The sequence below is a fragment of the Pseudochaenichthys georgianus genome, chromosome 12 (assembly GCF_902827115.2).
Source record: "Pseudochaenichthys georgianus chromosome 12, fPseGeo1.2, whole genome shotgun sequence".
Classification (NCBI taxonomy): Eukaryota; Metazoa; Chordata; class Actinopteri; order Perciformes; family Channichthyidae; genus Pseudochaenichthys; species Pseudochaenichthys georgianus.
Window position 1 is genome coordinate 8350665 of NC_047514.1, and position 19412 is coordinate 8370076.

General features: G+C 39.7%; 1 protein-coding gene across 4 annotated transcripts in view; it reads right to left on the reverse strand.

The window, feature by feature from the left end:
- cntfr (ciliary neurotrophic factor receptor) overlaps positions 1-19412 on the reverse strand; it is a 272556-nt gene that overhangs the window by 160765 nt on the left and 92379 nt on the right. For 2 of the 4 annotated variants that reach the window (XM_071204969.1, XM_034095981.2), the window contains one exon: positions 9344-9425. In XM_071204969.1, coding sequence (XP_071061070.1) covers positions 9344-9425 — 82 coding nt within the window. Of the gene's footprint in view, positions 1-9343; positions 9744-19412 lie in introns of those variants that run through there. The other 2 variants (XM_034095980.1, XM_034095979.1) reach the window with 1 other exon arrangement.

The following is a 19412-nucleotide window of genomic DNA, read 5'->3' on the forward strand; positions in this document are numbered from 1 at the left end:
TTTCTTATTCTATCTACATACATAAGAGTATAATCCATATGTATAATATCAGTTAAAATAAGTGCTTCAACATAGTTAACATTGCAGGAAAGCAATATATTAGACGTTAAGTAGCCTACTTTGTATTTATCTGTAGATAGATACCCCCAACGTTTTTTTCTTATTTAAAAGAAGACCGTAATCTGTTATTTAATGTTTAAATAAAGGTTAATTCGTTTTTCTGTTTTGCACCTCCTCCTATTAATATCTTTGTACATCCTGCACTAAACTGTTTTATTGAAGAGATCACTTATAGTATCTTCTTGATTTTTTATATTCTATATTTCTATCACAGACCTTCTACTTTCCCCCTATGAAAGTATATGTACTCTTAATATTTTTTTAATCAAATATAACACATAAAAACAATAATTCAATAACGTGCTTTAACCACTAGGCACACAAGGTACACACAGACACTTGTATGTACAACATCTGAAGATGTGTAGTTTTATTCATGCTTTCACATAATTTTACAGCATATTGCTATACTATTTCAGACTCAGTATTTACATTCTTACATTCAAAATTCAATCCAATTCAAATCAGTAATATCTTTAAAAACTACAAGTCCTTTGATATCAGCTGTGCACCATTATGGTGTAAATATAACCTATCTATGAATTATATCAAATGTAAAAGTCAGCCGAATTAGTGTTGATACTGCAAGGAGACGTATTGTGTGAAGAGAAATTGAGAAGTTTTTTAATTGTTGATATATTTATGATCCACGTCAAGTATTCAGTTTCGGCGGCATTTCTTCAGTTTTTCCAAAGGTCTTCTCATCAGGGCGCTATAAATAAAGAACTACGGCAGATCTGTAATATTTAATGCAGCCGAACCGTGTATTACAATGCCGTTATGTGATGACTTTCAAAGAGAAAAGCAAGAGCACTCGGAATTAAGTATTATTTTAGTCTTTTCAAATGTTTTCCGGATTTCATATAATATAAACACCAAATCCCAGCATGCATTGCTGCTAAAACATCCAATCAGCGTAGCTGAGAATCTTGGGTAATCGCTCGAAATGCCCACGTCTGTTTCCGGTTATTTTTATTTTTAAATTCAGTTCCTGACGAACGCCAAAAAAGACCGAGATTATGGAATTAAACCAATAAATAAAAGCAAGGATAATTGTGTGTTATTGGTGAGTAAATAACAGTGTGTTATTTTGAAAAGAATAACAAATTAGAAGGAAAAAAAGATTTTAAAAATACGAGGCTCTGAGCCCCATGTATTTTCCTCACAGACGTAAGGTAATCTTCGTCATAACTAGCAAACTAAACATCATGTACATGTACTGCACAACTAATCAGAATTAAAAACTCATTACTCGCATACAATGACATCAAAATGCATTTTAATGGCCAAATGAACCTTAAAATAGGCATTTTCCACCGAGAATAACACGAAGGACAGCCATTGTTGTTGATCACGTGGTCTGGGAGCTGTTGCAGCGTCCATAGCAACCACCTTAGCAACCATGAATGTGTACACATTCATGAAGTAATCTTCGTCATAACTAGCAAACTAAACATCATGTACATGGACTGCACAAATAATCCGAAATAAAAACTCATTACTCGCATAAAATGAGATCAAAACGCATTTTAATGGCCAAATGAACCTTAAAATAGGCATTATGAAGGTCTATGGGACGCCCTGCCCGTAGAAGCCTGACGGGCAAGGGGTCCGCTGTGTCCGCAATGAAGGTCTATGGGACGCCCTGCCCGTAGAAAATGACGGGAAAGGGGTACCCTGTACGTAATATAGCGACGGGGAGGGGCCCTGACCGTCCGTCAATATGTGACGGGATGGGAGTGAGAACGTGTTGCGCACGCACGCATGCACGCACGCACGCACGCACGCACACACACACACACACACACACACAGCAGGGCAAGACGGTGCTGGTGGGGGTGAGGATGTCAAAAAAAAAAAAATATCGAAAAACTGAAATAGGAAATTCACTCAAACTGAAAGAAAACAATCTCAATTGCACCAGATCGTCATCCTGTGTCTAATTCCCTTTTGTTTTCCCCCTCCTCAATGCTCATTGGTATTCATGTTGTGCTTGTTCTTAGTGTTTACTGTGTAAGGCACCCTGTTAATGACATTGTATTGCTTTGGCGAGGACACTCTGGTATATCTCAGGATTTAAATGAGATAGAGGGAGAAACACGCAGAGAGACAGATGAAGAAGGAATCAGGGCAAACAGAGAGACCATAAGAGATGCAAAGAGAGACAAAGTGAGATTAAGACGAATAGTGCAAGAAAATAAAGGCTTGTTTTGGCCGTGTTTGTGATCAATCTTCAGGTTCTCGATGCAGGAGAGGATTCCCATTGTATGTAATGTACATACAATGTACATTACATGTATGGTTTGGTATAGAGTTAGCTGGAAGGAACAGAGACATCAAGAGCAGCCAAGAGGAACGTGTTTAGTTTAAATTAAGAATATCATTTTTCTGACGTGTGAACATGCAGGGAATGTTTTCCTATGGGGCAACTGTAGTTGATATCATTTTTGAAAGGTTCAACCAATTATTTGAGGACAGCTTGTTTGTTTGTTCTTGTTTGCTCGCTTGCATGCCCTGCATAGCTATAAGAAATACTTAAGTTGTTGATCAAGACACTTTCCATCTGATGAAGGCAAATGCCTTCCCAGATGGAAAAAAGTAGAAAACATTACATTCAGTTATAACTGCCAAAACAAACATTATTTACACTATTATGGCCCCTCTACTGTAAGTTGGTCGAACGAATGCCTCCTCATCCGGAAGCTGACCGAGCAGACTCGAGCAGCAGTCGAGAGGAGCCGAGCGCATCCGCGAAGCACACAAAATGGTGACGTCAGAGTTCCCATTAGCCGGCAAATCTAAATGTCTTCGGTCAAAATATCCGTCAAAATAATTTCCCTTTAGCGCAATACCGCTGTCACTGCCCGATCCGTCCCCCTGCCCGATCGGTACTGCGCATGTGCAAGATGGTCCGCCATATTGGACAACTCCGGACGGCAACCCAAGATGGACACTTGACATAGTGGCTTTTAGCAAAGCTCGAGAGAGATGAGTTATTTTTATTACAACGTGACTTCACTATTATTTAACAACTCTTTTTATTGGGTTATTTTATTTGGGGTTAAGTACATTGTCAGAATAAGTGAGGAATGAATTTAACTTCTGTTAGACAGCCATATGCCATACATTTTTGCATACATTCACAGTAAATATTTATTCAGTATGATAGCTGTCTAACAGAAGTTAAATCCATTTCTCACTTATTCTGACAATGTACTTAACCCAAATAAAAGAACCCAATAAAAAGAGTTGTTAAATAATAGTGAAGTCACGTTCTAATAACAATAACTCATCTATCTCGAGTTTTCTTTTTGAGCTTTGCCAAAAGCCACTGTGTCAAGTGTCCATCTTGGGTTGCCGCCCGGAGTTGTCCAATATGGCGGACCATCTTGCACATGCGCAGTACCGATCGGGCAGGGGGACGGATCAGGTAGTGACAGTGACAACCGCTTCAGTTGCGCCACTTATGTGACAGACAAGAAGAGTATGTGACAGACAAGAATAGTCAACTCTAATGTCTAACACTTAATGTGGAGAAAGAGATGTCCTGTATGGGTTGATTGTGCGTTGATCTGTTGGTAATGCCTCAGGGTTCCGGTGGGCATGTAAACAAATGCATAATGCTGCGCTATACTTTGTGGCCTCAGCCAGTTGCATAGCGACACTTATTGTGTAGTTGTCTTTTAATAAGCAGGTAGTCATATCATTAGCTAGAACTAGCTGGATCTGATCGATATGGACATAAACGCGAGTGAAGTCTAATCTGACGGGAGAGAGAGATCAGCTGCTGCTGACGAGTCGACACGCAGCTCTGCATAATCACATGCAGTGGTGAGCGGACAAAACACACACTTCAGGTTAGAATATCACACGTAGCTATTTTAATTACCTCTCAAACTACCTAAACTAGTTATAGATATGTTTAGTTTTACTGTCGGGTCACTCATTACTGGATCCGCGAGCTGCATGATACTGGCATAATAGATTGCCCGATCGGGCAACCAGCAGGTGAGGCATCATTGCCCGAGCTAAACACTAGATGGCCCCGGGCCATCGGGCAGTCCTTAATGTCGAGCCCTGTTAAATATATTACTTTATAGTTTACAGTGTCTGGACAAGCTATAAAATCTGCATTTCTGTGAATAGCTGATGACCCAAATACTGACGTCGCTCACCTCGTCACTTTGGGACTATCAAAGTCAAAATAAGTCAAAGTCAACTTTATTGTAAATCTTCCAGTTTGTGTGTACAGACAGAGAGATCGAAATACTGTTTCCCACAATCCCGAATATAAAAACAAATGTATGTAAAATATAAAAACATGTGTGCAAATATGTATATATATATATATATATATATATACACAGTCAAAGACACATTACACAGTCAAAGACACATGACTATAAAGCTATACATGTGTTTGCATTAAAACCATGTATTTATCTGCTTTCCATTTAATACTAAAGAATACAAATGGATCCTTGAAGGTATGTTTTTCGCCTACTCCTTAATCAAAGGAAGGTTTTAAGGTGGCTATTTAGCATCCTTCTTAAGGATAGCTAAAACCTTTAAATATGTCAGGAAATGCTTGTAGGCAGATCAGTAGGACTTTTGGTTTGTAATGGTTAGCTTCAAAGTTTATTTTGAAGTGAAGGCAATGCTTTGCCTTTACATTAGAATAACATTTTATGTGTGTATTTATAAACTATAAAAAATCTTGTCTAAATATCTGACTGTTATCAGCATTGCCGCTCCATGACTCCATTTCCCCCACGCTCTCGAAATGTAGTCTCTGCATCTGTCATCGGTTCAGTATTCTCTCATGTCTTTCCCCCGGATCTGTATTGTGTCTTTCCCCCCCACATAATATCCCCCCGTACCCCTTTCTAAGCACCTCATTGTCTATAATTCACCGGCAATCAAAAGTCAGATTCATATTCAAGGAAGCGTATATTGGCACGACCTCTGATTCTCAATCCCTTTCTCTCCGCGGGTTTATAGCTTTCAATTATTTTCTTTTTCCTCAGTTGTTTAAAGTGATGTTTCATTAAGGGTCTGTCGTTTCCACTGCCAAGGTTTCTGTGCTGGAGTTTCTTTTTTAATTTGAGTCAAAATGAATCACATTACAAACGCTGAATGGAAATGACACATTCAATGAACTTTCCTTAGTATTAGAAAAATAGTTTCTCTGCTGCTGCGTGAAAGTGTTGTTTCTGAAGGAATGGTGCGATACTGGTGGAAACATACTTTAAAGTGGACCTATCATGCTATATTTGAATAATATATTGTAGGGCCATACCTATATAAAACATGTCTGCACATTTTCTTTTTCAAAATACCAAACAGATCATGCATTTTAGCCATGCCTCATTTCGCTCTATTTGCTCTTTTCTAGCCCTGTTTTTGTAAGGGCTGATTGTGTGAGAAGTCTTCTTCGCTGCTTTTGTGGCAGACTACAGCGCCACCTACAGGCCTGACATATGTACTCCAGCGCTTTCGAACGGCAATGGCCGTGGCTGTCTCCTCCTGATAGGTGGAGAGTTGCCCATATAGGCGGAGCTCCTCGTTTCTGACGTCAGAGTTATTTCAAATCTGTATCAGTCTGTATCAGATCCGTTTTTAGAGATTTGGGTATGGAGGAAAAGAGAGAGGGTTGTGTTTTGGTGAGTTCCCTGACACACCGGGGACACATATTCATGTATAAAAGACGTACAAAAGTGCATTTTGCATGATAGGTCCCCTTTAAATGACATATAGTACATTTGTCAGTAAAATATATGGCTAATTGCAGGTCGCAGGAGTATCCTTATAGCCTTGACGTTATTTAAATGAATGCAAATTAATGAATGAAGCTATTTTACTTCAACCAAAGAGGTTATGATTTCCATTTCGGGTTTGTTTGTTTTTTGGGTGGTTTGTTTGGCTATATATTACAAATGCTACATGAAATACTGCCCAATGTTCACGAAACTTGGTGGAATGGGTGAAGAATTGGCTAAGGAGAAAATGAGAGTTTGGAGGTGGACACACACATCATTTTCTTCACCTATGGAAACAGCCTTGGCAGAGGTCTTCCTGCTCCCATTCTAGTTTATTTGTTTGTGTTCTGGTTATAGGAGAAACAACACTTGTTCGAGGATAACAATCCAATTGAGAGAAGAGGTGATATATTTTCTTTCCTGAGCTACAAATCAGCTGCAAACTATTTCTAAAATTAGCGTTATATATAAAAATATATTTGATTTCCCTATATATTTGATCATCTATTGTCTATTCATTTTCTAATCTATTTGCTCTTGTTTTAATTTGTCACATTAGCATTTGTACTTTTCTAGAGCAATTTTAGCTGCATGTCGAGTATGAAAATGCTACGTTCATTAATATAGTACTATTATTTGTAATGTTTAATGTTTCTTTAAATTAATATTTAAGAAACACATTTATTTGACACAAAAGGGGTAACAACAGATTCCCTTATATAATACATTTATCAAATATGTATGTCTTCATGACCATTCTTATCTAATACTCACAATTTGTTGTCAATGATCTGTTGTCATGTTTGCTTCTCCGTCTCTCCGCCCCGTCTTGATCCACCCTCTCGTGTGTCTGGCTCTCTTTCACCTCCCATTTGATCCTCCCTCCGAGACAACATTGACTTCTGTGTACTTGGAGCTTGTATCTATTTGCATGACTCAGTCTGAGGGGGAGTTATACCCGTGGTTCTTATTGTCTTTGTACCGCAACGCACAGCTGCCATTAATTATGAAGTCCCAAATGGATTTCCTATACACTCCGTGTCACACGCATTAGTACAAACGAAGACAGTGTGTGCCTTCCTCTGTAAGGGCCTTTTTGAACAAATTGAGTCAGACCTAACAAGAGAGTGTGTGTGTGTGTGTGTGTGTGTGTGTGTGTGTGTGTGTGTGTGTGTGTGTGTGTGTGTGTGTGTGTGTGTGTGTGTGTGTGTGTGTGTGTGTGTGTGTGTGTGTGTGTGTGTGTGTGTGTGTGTGTGTGTGTGTGTGTGTGTGTGTGTGTGTGTGCATGCATTGTTGTGTGTGCGTTGCATGCTCTTTTGGCCAAGTGGGACAATCTGTCAATCAAACTGGATACGAGATTTGTCAGTGAAACAAGGCACTTTCCAAGACAGGCAGATGATGTGTGTGTGTGTGTGTTGAATGATGTGTGTATATATATTTGTGTATAAATGTTTGATTGCAAATCTACATACCTGTAATTGATGTTATGTAACTTATGATATACTGTATCACACACACACACACACACACACACACACACACACACACACACACACACACACACACACACACACACACACACACACACACACACACACACACACACACACACACACACACACACACACACACACACACACACACACACACACACACACACACACACGCCTACCCAAAGATAGACCTGACAGCTCTCTTTCTTCTACGGGTAATATTTATTCCTCCCTCTTTCCATATCTCTTATTCCCTTAAGTGTTGCCCTTTCACTGTATTCTTTCTTTCCTTTTGAATGCTCTCTTCAATTCTGCTTTTAGGCATAGCGCAAAATATAAAAATAGATAAGGAGGAGTAATCAGTAAAACAGCTTAGGTTTAAACAAACACCGTATATACACAAGGAAGTCTGTAGAAAACAGTTTCATAACATTAATAAATGCGGCAAGGATGAGATGTTAAATACGAAAGTGAGTTAGCATATTAGCACGGCAGGTATATCCTTGTTTCAAAGTATATTATGTTTTTAGATTGGGTTATACATTTCATAAAAATAAAGTCAGTCCTTAACACAAGGTTCAAATATTTTAACTTTTGTCATTAAATAGTCCCTTCTATATGTTGAAGATTGTCCGTCTCTTAAAGATAGCGATGCTAACAGGTGGCTAAATGTGGTTAATAAACGTGGCCGTTTAGCGAAATTCTAGCTTTTTCTTCAGACAATTGAAATAAAGTTTTAAATCATAAAAGTGGTGTACCTCTATGCGGAATAAGTTGCTATAACAAACTTCTCCTTTGATAAGCTTATTAGCTGCATAAATATGAAATCCAATGGAAAAATGCCATTGGCTTTCTGTCAAGTGTTCCAGGCTGAATTGTCAACTTTTGGGTTGGAATGCAAACATTTTTCCCTGAGGCACTCTCATATTTAAACAAATATTAGTGTACAAATAAAATAATGCATATAAAACCCTTTTAAATGTATTCATTGATCCAGTAAATAAAGTTTTACAATTATTTGACGAAGAAGTAGTAGGGTTTTCATTTCCCAGTGCTTTGCCCCACACTCTTTCCCATCTAGTATCAATTGTTATTCCTCCTGACTTTCATTCTCAATCCGTCAACATGTCCTCGTGACAGTGATGTGCGTCACTGGGGAATGTTTCTTTGGGTCAGCTGACTCAAAACAACCCAAACTCATTGGCTAATGACCAAGGCCATTATTCACTAAAAAGTCAACTGACAAATTGACTCCCCTGTTAAACGCACATGCGGTTTAATTTATAGTCATGCATCTTGTGTGAACTCTGAGAAGAGCCATCACCGCATTATGTTGGTCTTTTTCCGCTTCTTTTTTTCACCCTCCATTGAAACACTCATGATCATCCATTGACCTGACTGGCTTCTTTGTTGGTAATGTGTCCAAAATATTAGCACCTTGCAGCAATGGATGACAAGCTAATTTGTTCTGCTATTGTGTGGCTGTTTGTATGCCTGGAGAAGTGAATTCCTCCAAGGCTTTCTCACCGTTACATTTCCACTTTTCTGCAACACCTTTGACTTCACAGTGAGTAACCAGCAACTGGCTAAATTACGGAGCTAAATCACACAGAAACACACTTTACATCTTACCCTAATGACCCATGGACTACTAGATCACCCATGGAAGACTAAATCACAGAAAACAACCATCAAAGACAAATACAAACAAGTTTAAGATGCTAACAAGTTAAGCCACTGGCTTTGTAAGTGAATATATTTGATGTTACAAAAGCAGAAGAAAAACTTCCAATAACAGTGCAAAGAAGACAATTTGAACACAAAGAAGGTGACATTTCTGAGTTGAGGGTTATAAGAGCAGCAAAGTTTGATAAAAAACAGGAGCATAGAACAATATGTCAGCCACTTTTTGAGAAAAGGTCACATCGAACAAAAAGAGTAGGCCTGAATAATAAAGAAGAAGGTACTCACCGAGCTGACTGCGCCTCTGAGCGTAGGCTACCACCACCGCGGCCAGAACTACACAGCATAACGATGTCACAAGGTTTGCCATCTGTAGACACACACAGAGCAAAATCATCAGGGTCAGCGCGTGCGAGAGTCGGTGAGCGAGTGTGTCCGCCTGACGTCTTGATTGACAGACAGACCCATAGACGCCTACACCAACATGGAGGAGATGGAGAGATAGCCGCTTTCTGTCCTCTCTCTGTATCTCTCCTTTCACCGTTATGATCCCTTCTGTGGCCTCTCTGCTATTCCTTCTCCTGCCAACTCATCAAACTCCCTTATTTCTTTACTTTTTCTCTCACTGTTGTTATCCTCGCCACTGTATAACCTCTCTCTCTCTTTCTCCTTCTGTTTATGTGTCTCTTCCTTTCTGGTCATCAGCCAAATGGGTCCATCCTCTCTGGGATGGGCTCTGGCCAGCAGCTCTTAAAGGTATAGCACACTGTAAACAAACAGCTTTCAAGTAGAACAACATGCCGTCAACTCATTGTTGCCTTGCTTGAAAACACGTTTATAACCTGATAATGTTATTTTTAAGTAGGAAGTGCGTGTTTATTAAGGGTTAGGTAAGACAGAGGACGAGAAAGGCGTTTCATGTTTCATCGTACTTTTGTCTCTTCTTGAGCTCCTTCTTCCTTTACTTTCTTGCATTTGTTCCTTATTCAATTTTAAAAAGGAATAGTTCAACATGTTGGCAAATACATGAGTTTGCTTTATTTTGGTCCAGCATTTTGTGAAACATCTATTTTGCTTCCTTGTTGAGATGAGTAAACAGATGCAACTCCAACGTCTCTGTTGTGAATATGACACAATCGCTAGCCAGCTGGCGGACCTACTGTATCTTAGCAAAAAAACTGTTTAGCCATGCTCGGTGTTTAGCTAACTAAATCCACTTTACGACTGAGCCAAAGCTTACTTAGTAACTCCTAATATGTCATTTGTATGATCCGCACAACAAGCACATTAAAAAACAACCAGCAGTACGCTTCATATCTAGCAGAACAGATATCAATGGTGCATCCCTATCCCACTCAACTCTTGGCATGAAGGCTATTACGCACATTTCCCACACATTCAACTTTTCTTAAATATGAAAATTATGAAGTTTGTTAGCTAGTACATCTGTGTAGCATGTTGTTCTAATGGAGAGGTGACTAGATACAGTTTGTGAGCACAGCAAAACACTGATTAACGGTGATTAACAAGCTTCAGACTCGATTGAAAAACAAACATTTTTAACGACTCGCTTCCACTAGAAGGTCAGCTACGACATAAGTGCACCATGGGAGCTCAAAGTGGTTCACCATCGTGTCCAAGGACACTTCAGTAGTGTGGATGCCTGCCAACAAAAAGACTTGAACCCAGATCCTTCCATTAAAGTATGGCCTCTCCTTCATGTCCTCCACTCTGTAAGAGAGCCAGCTGTCTCTCCTTTACCCGACAAAGGTTGTCTAAGGGTCTGCTCGCAGCTGAGTAAGGTGTGTGTGTGTCTGCATGTGGAGAACAGTGAGCGCTTCCAAACAGAGGCGAAGAGGGGAAAGTGAATTTCCTTGTTCTTTTGAAGCAAGTCTCCAGCTGTTATAAACCGCTGTCATCTCCCATTACCTCTTGCTCTTTGTTGAGCATCACAGCTAGCTTTTTTCTGTGTTCCTTCGACTCTTTTCCACTTTTCTTCTTCTGCCATATCACACTCTTCCTCACTCTGTATCCATGTGTCTCTTTCCCTAGGTGATGTCCTGCACATCTCTATGTGTAATGGTTGAACAAGAATACACCATGTGTAAACAACTCGGGAAGATAGGAACATATCTGGAAATATCACGAGAGACGTTCAAGAACATTAACAAGCTTTTACAGTACCACTAACATGTCAAAAAGCAATACAACTCAGAGATATTTAAGAACTAGAGAATGGACGACAAATCAAATCATGTTTTAAAAAAAGTATAAAAAAAATCAAGCTCTTGTTCTTTGTTTTCTGAAACTGCAAAACTTTAACATGTACATTTTTTATTTGTTAAACAGTTCTGGGGTTTAAGTCACATCAATTGAGTATGTCACACAAACGTCCATTTGTCTTACAGACATTTAGATATTTTTTCTGTCTTATTGACAAGACACCAGTATTTGAGAGACAAAAGTATCACCCAGCAGAGGTACATATAAACCATAAGTACTGATACACGTTGTGCATTCTTCAATCAGCCTTTATATCACAGTATGTTCAGTTTACCTGTATCTGGAAAACAATATATGTAAATGTACCGGGGGGAGAGAAACTCCCTCTGGAGGGAACTTTGGGATTTCAGCCTTTGCAGACCAATGAAATGCTCAAATCCCTAAAGTATATAACACACTTCAGGAAAGGGAATACAAGGGGCCCTTTAACCTGAAATGTAGAACTGCTCCAAAATTAAATATCAAGTGGCGTTAATTGGCATTTACTGATTCTGAAACGCTAGATTATATCGGATATATTTTTAGCATAACAACAAAGCATTTTAAGAAGCAAACTATCTCTGAGGCTTAAAAATCAACAATAAAGACTTTGTATTCCACATCTCTGTTTTTATGGGTCTGATTGTTTGTACTGGGACTCTTTCAAGGGAAGAAAGTATTTTTTGACTTTATAATATATTAAAGAGTGTTTTTGCACCTGTGATTCAAAAGTTTGCATGCGTGCATGTGATTGAGAGACTGAGTGTGTGCGCGCTTGTGTTTCTATTTATTTGAGTGAGTGATTGGCAGCTCATGTGTATTTCATCTGAGCAGATATTGAGGAGAGTGACAGGGGGTGAAATTAAAATTGCATCCCTTGTCAGATCCTCACAATCCCCATCTCTGCTCTTCAAGTGTTGGTTTCAAAATCCAAATAATGTGTGTGTTTGCATGCATTTTGGATTCTCTGGGTGTGTGTGTGTGTGTGTGTGTTTGTGTGCTTGAAACTGTGGGGGTGTTTAGCCCGTCTATCAGCAGACAATACAGTTTTGATATGTGACAGCTTCAGATCTCATATAATGACAGCCCACAGGCGGTTAGCGCTGCAATCACACAAACTCAATATGAACCCTCCTCCCTGTTTCCACCCATTTGTTCCTTTCTTTTTCTTCTCCTCCTTCTTCTTCCATATTTATTTATTCATTTCTTCGTGAAGGGGGTAAAGGGCTGAATAGGCGTGATTCTTTTTGGCTGCTTAATTAAAATATATAATTCATCGCTGCGTCAAATGATTTTTGCCTCCGCGTCTTTTGTGGAGTCCGATTTGGGAACATTTGCATTTAAATTGGAAAGCCAGGAGGGAAATACACTAGGCGGGCCTGGGTGCATGTCGGTGTGGGAGAGGAAATAAAAGGCATCCTTCCTTCTCTTAAGGAAATGCACACTCTCCTTCTTTTGGTCTACTTTCTCTCACAATGGTGCACAATCACAAGGTTCCATGGGTTTGGCCAAATGGCACAAGAGAACATCCAGTAATGGAAACTTGGACATGTTACCCTTTAAATAACAACTGTGTGTCCACTTATAGTCATATGTTTAATGGGTACATCTGCTTTTAAGTCCATTCTCCCAAAAACAAAACGGCCACATTCCCCTGTGACGGCAAAGTGTCTTAAATAGAAAATGTCTGGAGAGAAAAAATAGAAAAAGGATCCTCTTGAGTAATAAATTAGCTTTGATTTAAAGCTTGAGTGGAGTTTTTACATCCTTTGGGAACATTAACAATAGCTTTTAAATATACAATAGAAGCTAACAATAGATGACTCATATCAGTCGTAATCAGCATACTATATTTATCCCTGGGGAAATTGGGTTTTGTGACAATTATAATAGAATAAAGAAAATTTCAAAATAATTTAACAAACACAGATATATAATCATTTAAAAAAATATATAATAAAAATATAAAACAGTTAAAGATGTAAAGGTATAGAATACAATTAAATAAAAGCATTTATTTAGACATAATAATTTAAATGCAATGTAAACAATGCATCTTAAATGTTGTTGAGGATGCCAACAGCAGGAAACTGTGTGGGCAGAGGTTTCTTTCAAAGTGAGATACCCATCATGTAAAAATAACTGCTTAATATATAAACACTTTATTTAACTGTGAAAGGTTAGGGAAATATCTTATTCAGTTAGCCTTTTTACTGAATTGAGATGTATGGACAGGAAGTTCTATGATGCCGAGACAGTGGTGCATTATCCTGCTGGGACGTAATTGGAGGTTGCCTGTTGTTATGATACGGACAGCAGTGTGCCTGGCACCATAGAGCATGTTACAAGTCTGTCAAATCACACCTTTCTCCGCCTGCTTGCTCTGTGTACTGACTCACAGCGGCACTACCCACCATCTGGAGGAATGGGCCATGCATATAAACAGGAAATAGTTCCCCAATATGGCAGGCAAGGAGGGTACAAAACAGGCAGCCACACACCATTCCTGAAGCTTAAACTTCTCCTCAAGGAGTAGGCTCTTCCAATTTGAAAGTGTTTAAAAGACACGCAGAATCATGCCACTGTGATGCAACACATCAGGAAAACTTGCCAAGGACAAGGAGGAAGGGCGAATAACTCTCTTTCAGGGAAATGTCACCATAATGAAAAGTAGAACCTTGAAAGTTTAAAGTAAGGCACCTATGGAGTTAGATTTGGGTCAATATTCTAGCGCGTAAAACAAGCTACTCACGAGCGGAAAATGTGCTTTTACACGCGCATAAAATGACCCTCGCGCGCAGATTAAACCCCCGCGAGCGGCTCTGTGCCCGCGAGTGGCTCTGCGCTCGCTCGTGAGAGAGACAGCCTTCTTGCTCGCTCGCGGGAGTGTCAGCTTCGCGGAGTCTGTCTACGCGCGCGTGAAAAGTTTCTGGGATTTTGGAGCGGAGCCACTGGACTTTGATTGACAGCTGCAAGAAAACCCGGAGTTGCCAGGTTTGATAAATGCCTGCACTACCAAGAGCCGAGGAGTGACGGCAGCAAAATCAGTTGGACGAGATTGAATGGTAAAATTGTCCATAAAAAACTATTATATTCGTAAAGTGTACAGCTAATATATATATATATATATATAAAAATTTATTTTATATAAAACAATATATTTTTGAGTGGGCTGTATCTGTCGAAAATTGCTAGCTACTGTCTGCTGAACACTCTTAGAAGGGATGTGTCAAATATGACACAACATGTGTTGAATTTCAACACACCTACAGAGTGTGCTCAGGGACAACACGTGTTGTGTTTATTTATGTGTAAATCATTTTTACACACAAAATGTGTTACATGCCCCTAACACAATGTGCACATTTTACACATTGTGTGTCATAAATGTGTAACCAAGATGAACACACTCATTTGTTATTTCTGCACATTTTGTGTTATATTTCTTTAACCAGAATTAACATTTGATTGTGTTATATCTGCACATTGTGTGTCAATGACGATTACTGGAAGTACCAGGTGGTGGATATGGTTTTTATTCAAAAAAATTGAATGCAAGAATAAATTCATTGGACATTTATTTACAAGGATTTCATTAGCACAATATGTCATTAAGAAAATAATTGTTAACATTTAAAAACATTAATATTTTTCTAATTCATCAAATGTTGACAGAATAGATCATTCATAAAATCACACCTAAAAAAAACCTTATACCTTGGTTAAAACAAACTTAATCTTCAGCAAACTATTGTTGTAAATGACTTTCAGCTGAGGGAATATAGTGATGAGACTCTTCACAAGGACCACCTTTTCAGTGTTGGATGGATAATTAAGGATTAAAATGAATGACAAGTGAGCTATTTATTTTTTATTTTTCAAAAAGAATACAAAAAGTTCTAGCATACAAATATTACAAATGCGTGATAATAAAGCAATTGGTTATAAAGAATGTCCTTTTGTATCAAGCAAATACATTTTTACAACCAATATATCACTTAAATGCAACAATTATATATACACATATGGACAACTTTACCATTCAATCTCGTCCAACTGATTTTGCTGCCGTCTCTCCTCGGCTCTTGGTAGTTCAGGCATTTATCAAACCTGGCAACCCCGGGTTTCCTTGCAGCTGTCAATCAAAGTCCAGTGGCTCCGCCCCAAAGTGCCAGAAACTTTTCACGCGCGCGTAGACAGACTCCGCGAGGCTGACACTCCCGCGAGCGAGCAAGAAGGCTGTTTCTCTCGCGAGCGAGCGCAGAGCCACTCGCGGGCGCAGAGCCGCTCGCGGGGGTTTAATCTGCGCGCGAGGGTCATTTTATGCGCGTGTAAAAGCACATTTTCAGCTCGTGAGTAGCTTGTTTTACGCGCTAGAATATTGACCCAAATCTGACTCCATAGGCATCCTGTCCAGGGGGTAATCCTACATCAAAAGGATCCTCTGAGCAGATAGAAGACCCCTGTCCGGTGCAACACTCGATGAACCGACTCACTTTTGACATGTTCGTCCTACCTGGGGGCAATGATACACATGCAATGCTTTTTACTAAGGAAATGAAGATAAGCAATTGTGTCAGATAGTTTTCTTTCCAGTTTCAGTTTACAGTAAGACTTCCTGCTAAAGTAGACTGTGCCTATCAATATATTATTTTTTTTTAAAAGGTAATTTGTGGTCCGCAACTTCTTAACAATACTACATAGATTTTCATATATTCACATTTCATATTTAATTGACACAAGTAGAAGTGAAAAATAAGATGGATATATTGTATAGAAATAGTGAAAAGAGCGTCTAGTTTGTTTTTCTTTTTCTTAAAATGTTTTGGCACAATTTAAGATACAACAGGTGTCGTAAAAACATAACAAATGTACATGGTTAATAAGCAGTAGGTGGGAAATGGAATGAAGTACAATTTCCTTTTTGGAAAAAAAAAGAAGAAAATACATAAAATGTTACCCCAAATTCAGAGTGATCCGCTTCAGGAGACAGGAGATAATTAACATTTACCTCTCCACAACGGTGCCTGTAGAGTAAATGTTAATGAGTTTACTGTGCTGTGACCCAGACGGCCATAATAAGAGGAGAAATGGGTTCTGGGCACCTCATCCATCAATAACTGTCCTGCAGGTGATCCTTTTCGACCAAACACGTAATCACGCCTAACTGTTGCCACTGAAAGCTTTAATGTCACGATCCCTATCCAATAATACAACTTCCTCATTCCCATAATGCTTCTCTTTTGCTTGCCAACTCTCATCAATCATACAGGATTGCTGCAGATTAGCCACAAGCGCTGAGGTGATGGCGGTGGAGGCAGGCGAGGGTCGGGTGTGATAGTGTGGCCGCTGGCATTTCGGGTACAACACATACACACACGCACACGCACACACACACACACACACACACACACACACACACACACACACACACACACACACACACACACACACACACACACACACACACACACACACACACACACACACACACACACACACAGATGTGGACAGTTTTGTTGCAGCGTGTTGATAGCTAGACAGCTTTGACATTTTCCAGTCGCTCCGGCTGTAATTGCTCGCTAAAGACAACGTACAACGTGACTCACGGGGTAGCAATGGGTCGCACAAACACCCGTAAACACACACACACACACACACACACACACACACACACACAGACTTGCATGTGGATGACGGTACTTGGCTCCAAGTGATACATTTGGCCATTGATCACATGTGACTGCTCTCAGCTGGCTGAGATTTAGGAAGTCTGAACACATCAGCTACCATGCATCATGAATCCTTTCGGGTAAAGGTCCCACATCACACAGCTGCAGATATCTAACCTACGATAGATTTAGTAGCCAGTTCACAAACTACCACCCTCCTAGGGCAGTCTTTGGCTTCTCGGGTGAATACTGTATCGGATAATTTATGGGTAGTATTCCGTTTGTAGCCTTTATTTAACCAGGTGAAGCCCCTTGAGATCAAAAGATCTCTTTTTCAAGGGTGACCTGCAGGACATTAGTTACACATGTAACATAAAAACAACAGAACAACAATAAGGATGACATACAACATAATGTACAGGGTACAGTTTACAAACTATTTACAGTGACAGGTACCATGAGTATCTAACAGCATGTCACCCAGCTGAGTTATTCGAGCACGGACTTCAATTAATGTTAAAGCCTAATATAATTAAACATGGCAGACTGGGTCATTGACTTGGCTCGATGCCTAAACACTGGCAGGGCCTTATGTCAGGTAGCAAATCTCATATGAGTACTGATGGTGTGGGGATTTTTTTTTTGTATTTGAGCATGGATGTGTGTGTATGGGTGTGTATGTGTGTGAGAGTGTTTTTGTCTCCACGCAGCCATCTGGACCTCCTTGTGTGTGTAGAAGTAGATATAGGTGGTTAGAAAGCTCTGGAAAAACACTGTGTTACCTCCAGCCCTCTCACCTCTGAACTCTATAAGTGTATCAAAGCTAAGAAAACACAGCACTTTGTGTGTCTGTGTGTGTGAGTGTGTGTCAGCATTCTTAAAGTCTATGAGGCTTTGAATGATGGGTGTAGACTCCCCTGTGTGAAGCCTCCAGGAGCTGTGCAGCATGTGTGTGTGTGTGTGTGTGTGTGTGTGTGTGTGTGTGTGTGTGTGTGTGTGTGTGTGTGTGTGTGTGTGTGTGTGTGTGTGTGTGTGTGTGTGTGTGTGTGTGTGTGTGTGTGTGTGTGTGTGTGTGTGTGTGATGAGCCGAACAGAGGTGTTTTTGCAGGGAGTTAATCAGAAACAGAGTTGAGGGCTTGCCCACGGTGTATGAAACACACACACACACACACACACACACACACACACACACACACACACACACACACACACACACACACACACACACACACACACACACACACACACACACACACACGTGTATGCACACACACACACGCTCCCTTACCTTTCCCTAATTCAATACTATCGACCTTAACCTTCTGTTAGTAAACAACTCAGAGTAACATTGTTAGCAGCAGAGTGCTACATGATGCCATCTCTACCTATAAGGTGTTATTCCTACATGGAATAGAAAGTAAATGTGGTTAGGGCATAAGCTTATTAGAATCTCTAATGGAAATGTTTAGAAATGCATGAATCTTATTCTAAAGCATAAAGGGTCTTAAGATACAAAAACCCAAATAAACAGTAACCGTTAATGAGAGTATCAGATTAAAGCACTAACATAATATCACACCTTTAATAAGGAGACACCCCTAACATCTTCCTAACATTTTAAACTTGCAATTTAAAGGTATTTTTTAAATCCTCTTACTGTGTTTATGTGTGCACTTGTAAAGCACCCGGGGAAATCTTTGGCAATTAACCTGATTCTAATTCTGAATGCTGACAATACCACGGGGGAAAAGAGCAAGAGCCTGGAAACTGTGCCGCAGAGTCAACCTCCTACACAAAGCATCCTTGTGACCCGGCAAGTTGAAGTAAAAGGAGGGAACAGATGATTGTGTGTCTGAAACAAGCCGATCCAATTTGTGTCAATAATAACTCATTAGGGTCCAGCCACTCAAAGATGTAAACAGTGAATGTTTGTCATTCATTTACATAAATGACCAACGTATTTATCTGAATTGTTCTTAATTAAGTCTTCATTAATTTTCCGTTGCAGATATAATGGATTATTAAAATTCCAACATCCTGGATTGAAGTAGCCTCGAGATGCTATAGCATTAGGCGGAGAAAAGGATCAGTCTACAGGGGTCCAGTAAACTCACTTATTTCCCACCCCCAGATGTTTTTTTTCAAACTTTTATATTCTCTTCAACCCAGAGCGACACCGACTCAAAAGTAATCCTTTCTCCGACTTCACTCGGCTCCCTCTGTAGCCACGAAGGGCTTCATATCAGCTTTGTTTCCCCGTATGTAGTAGTTCTCCCAAAGACTTGCCATCAGTCGAGCCCCCCTTTCAATGGGTGCCCATATTAGTATTATACTGAAATTAGTATCTCAGGGAATGAAGATCATACATTACATGTCCATACGTTTAGATATGTCATGAATTCACCGTCCCAAACAAGCTAAAG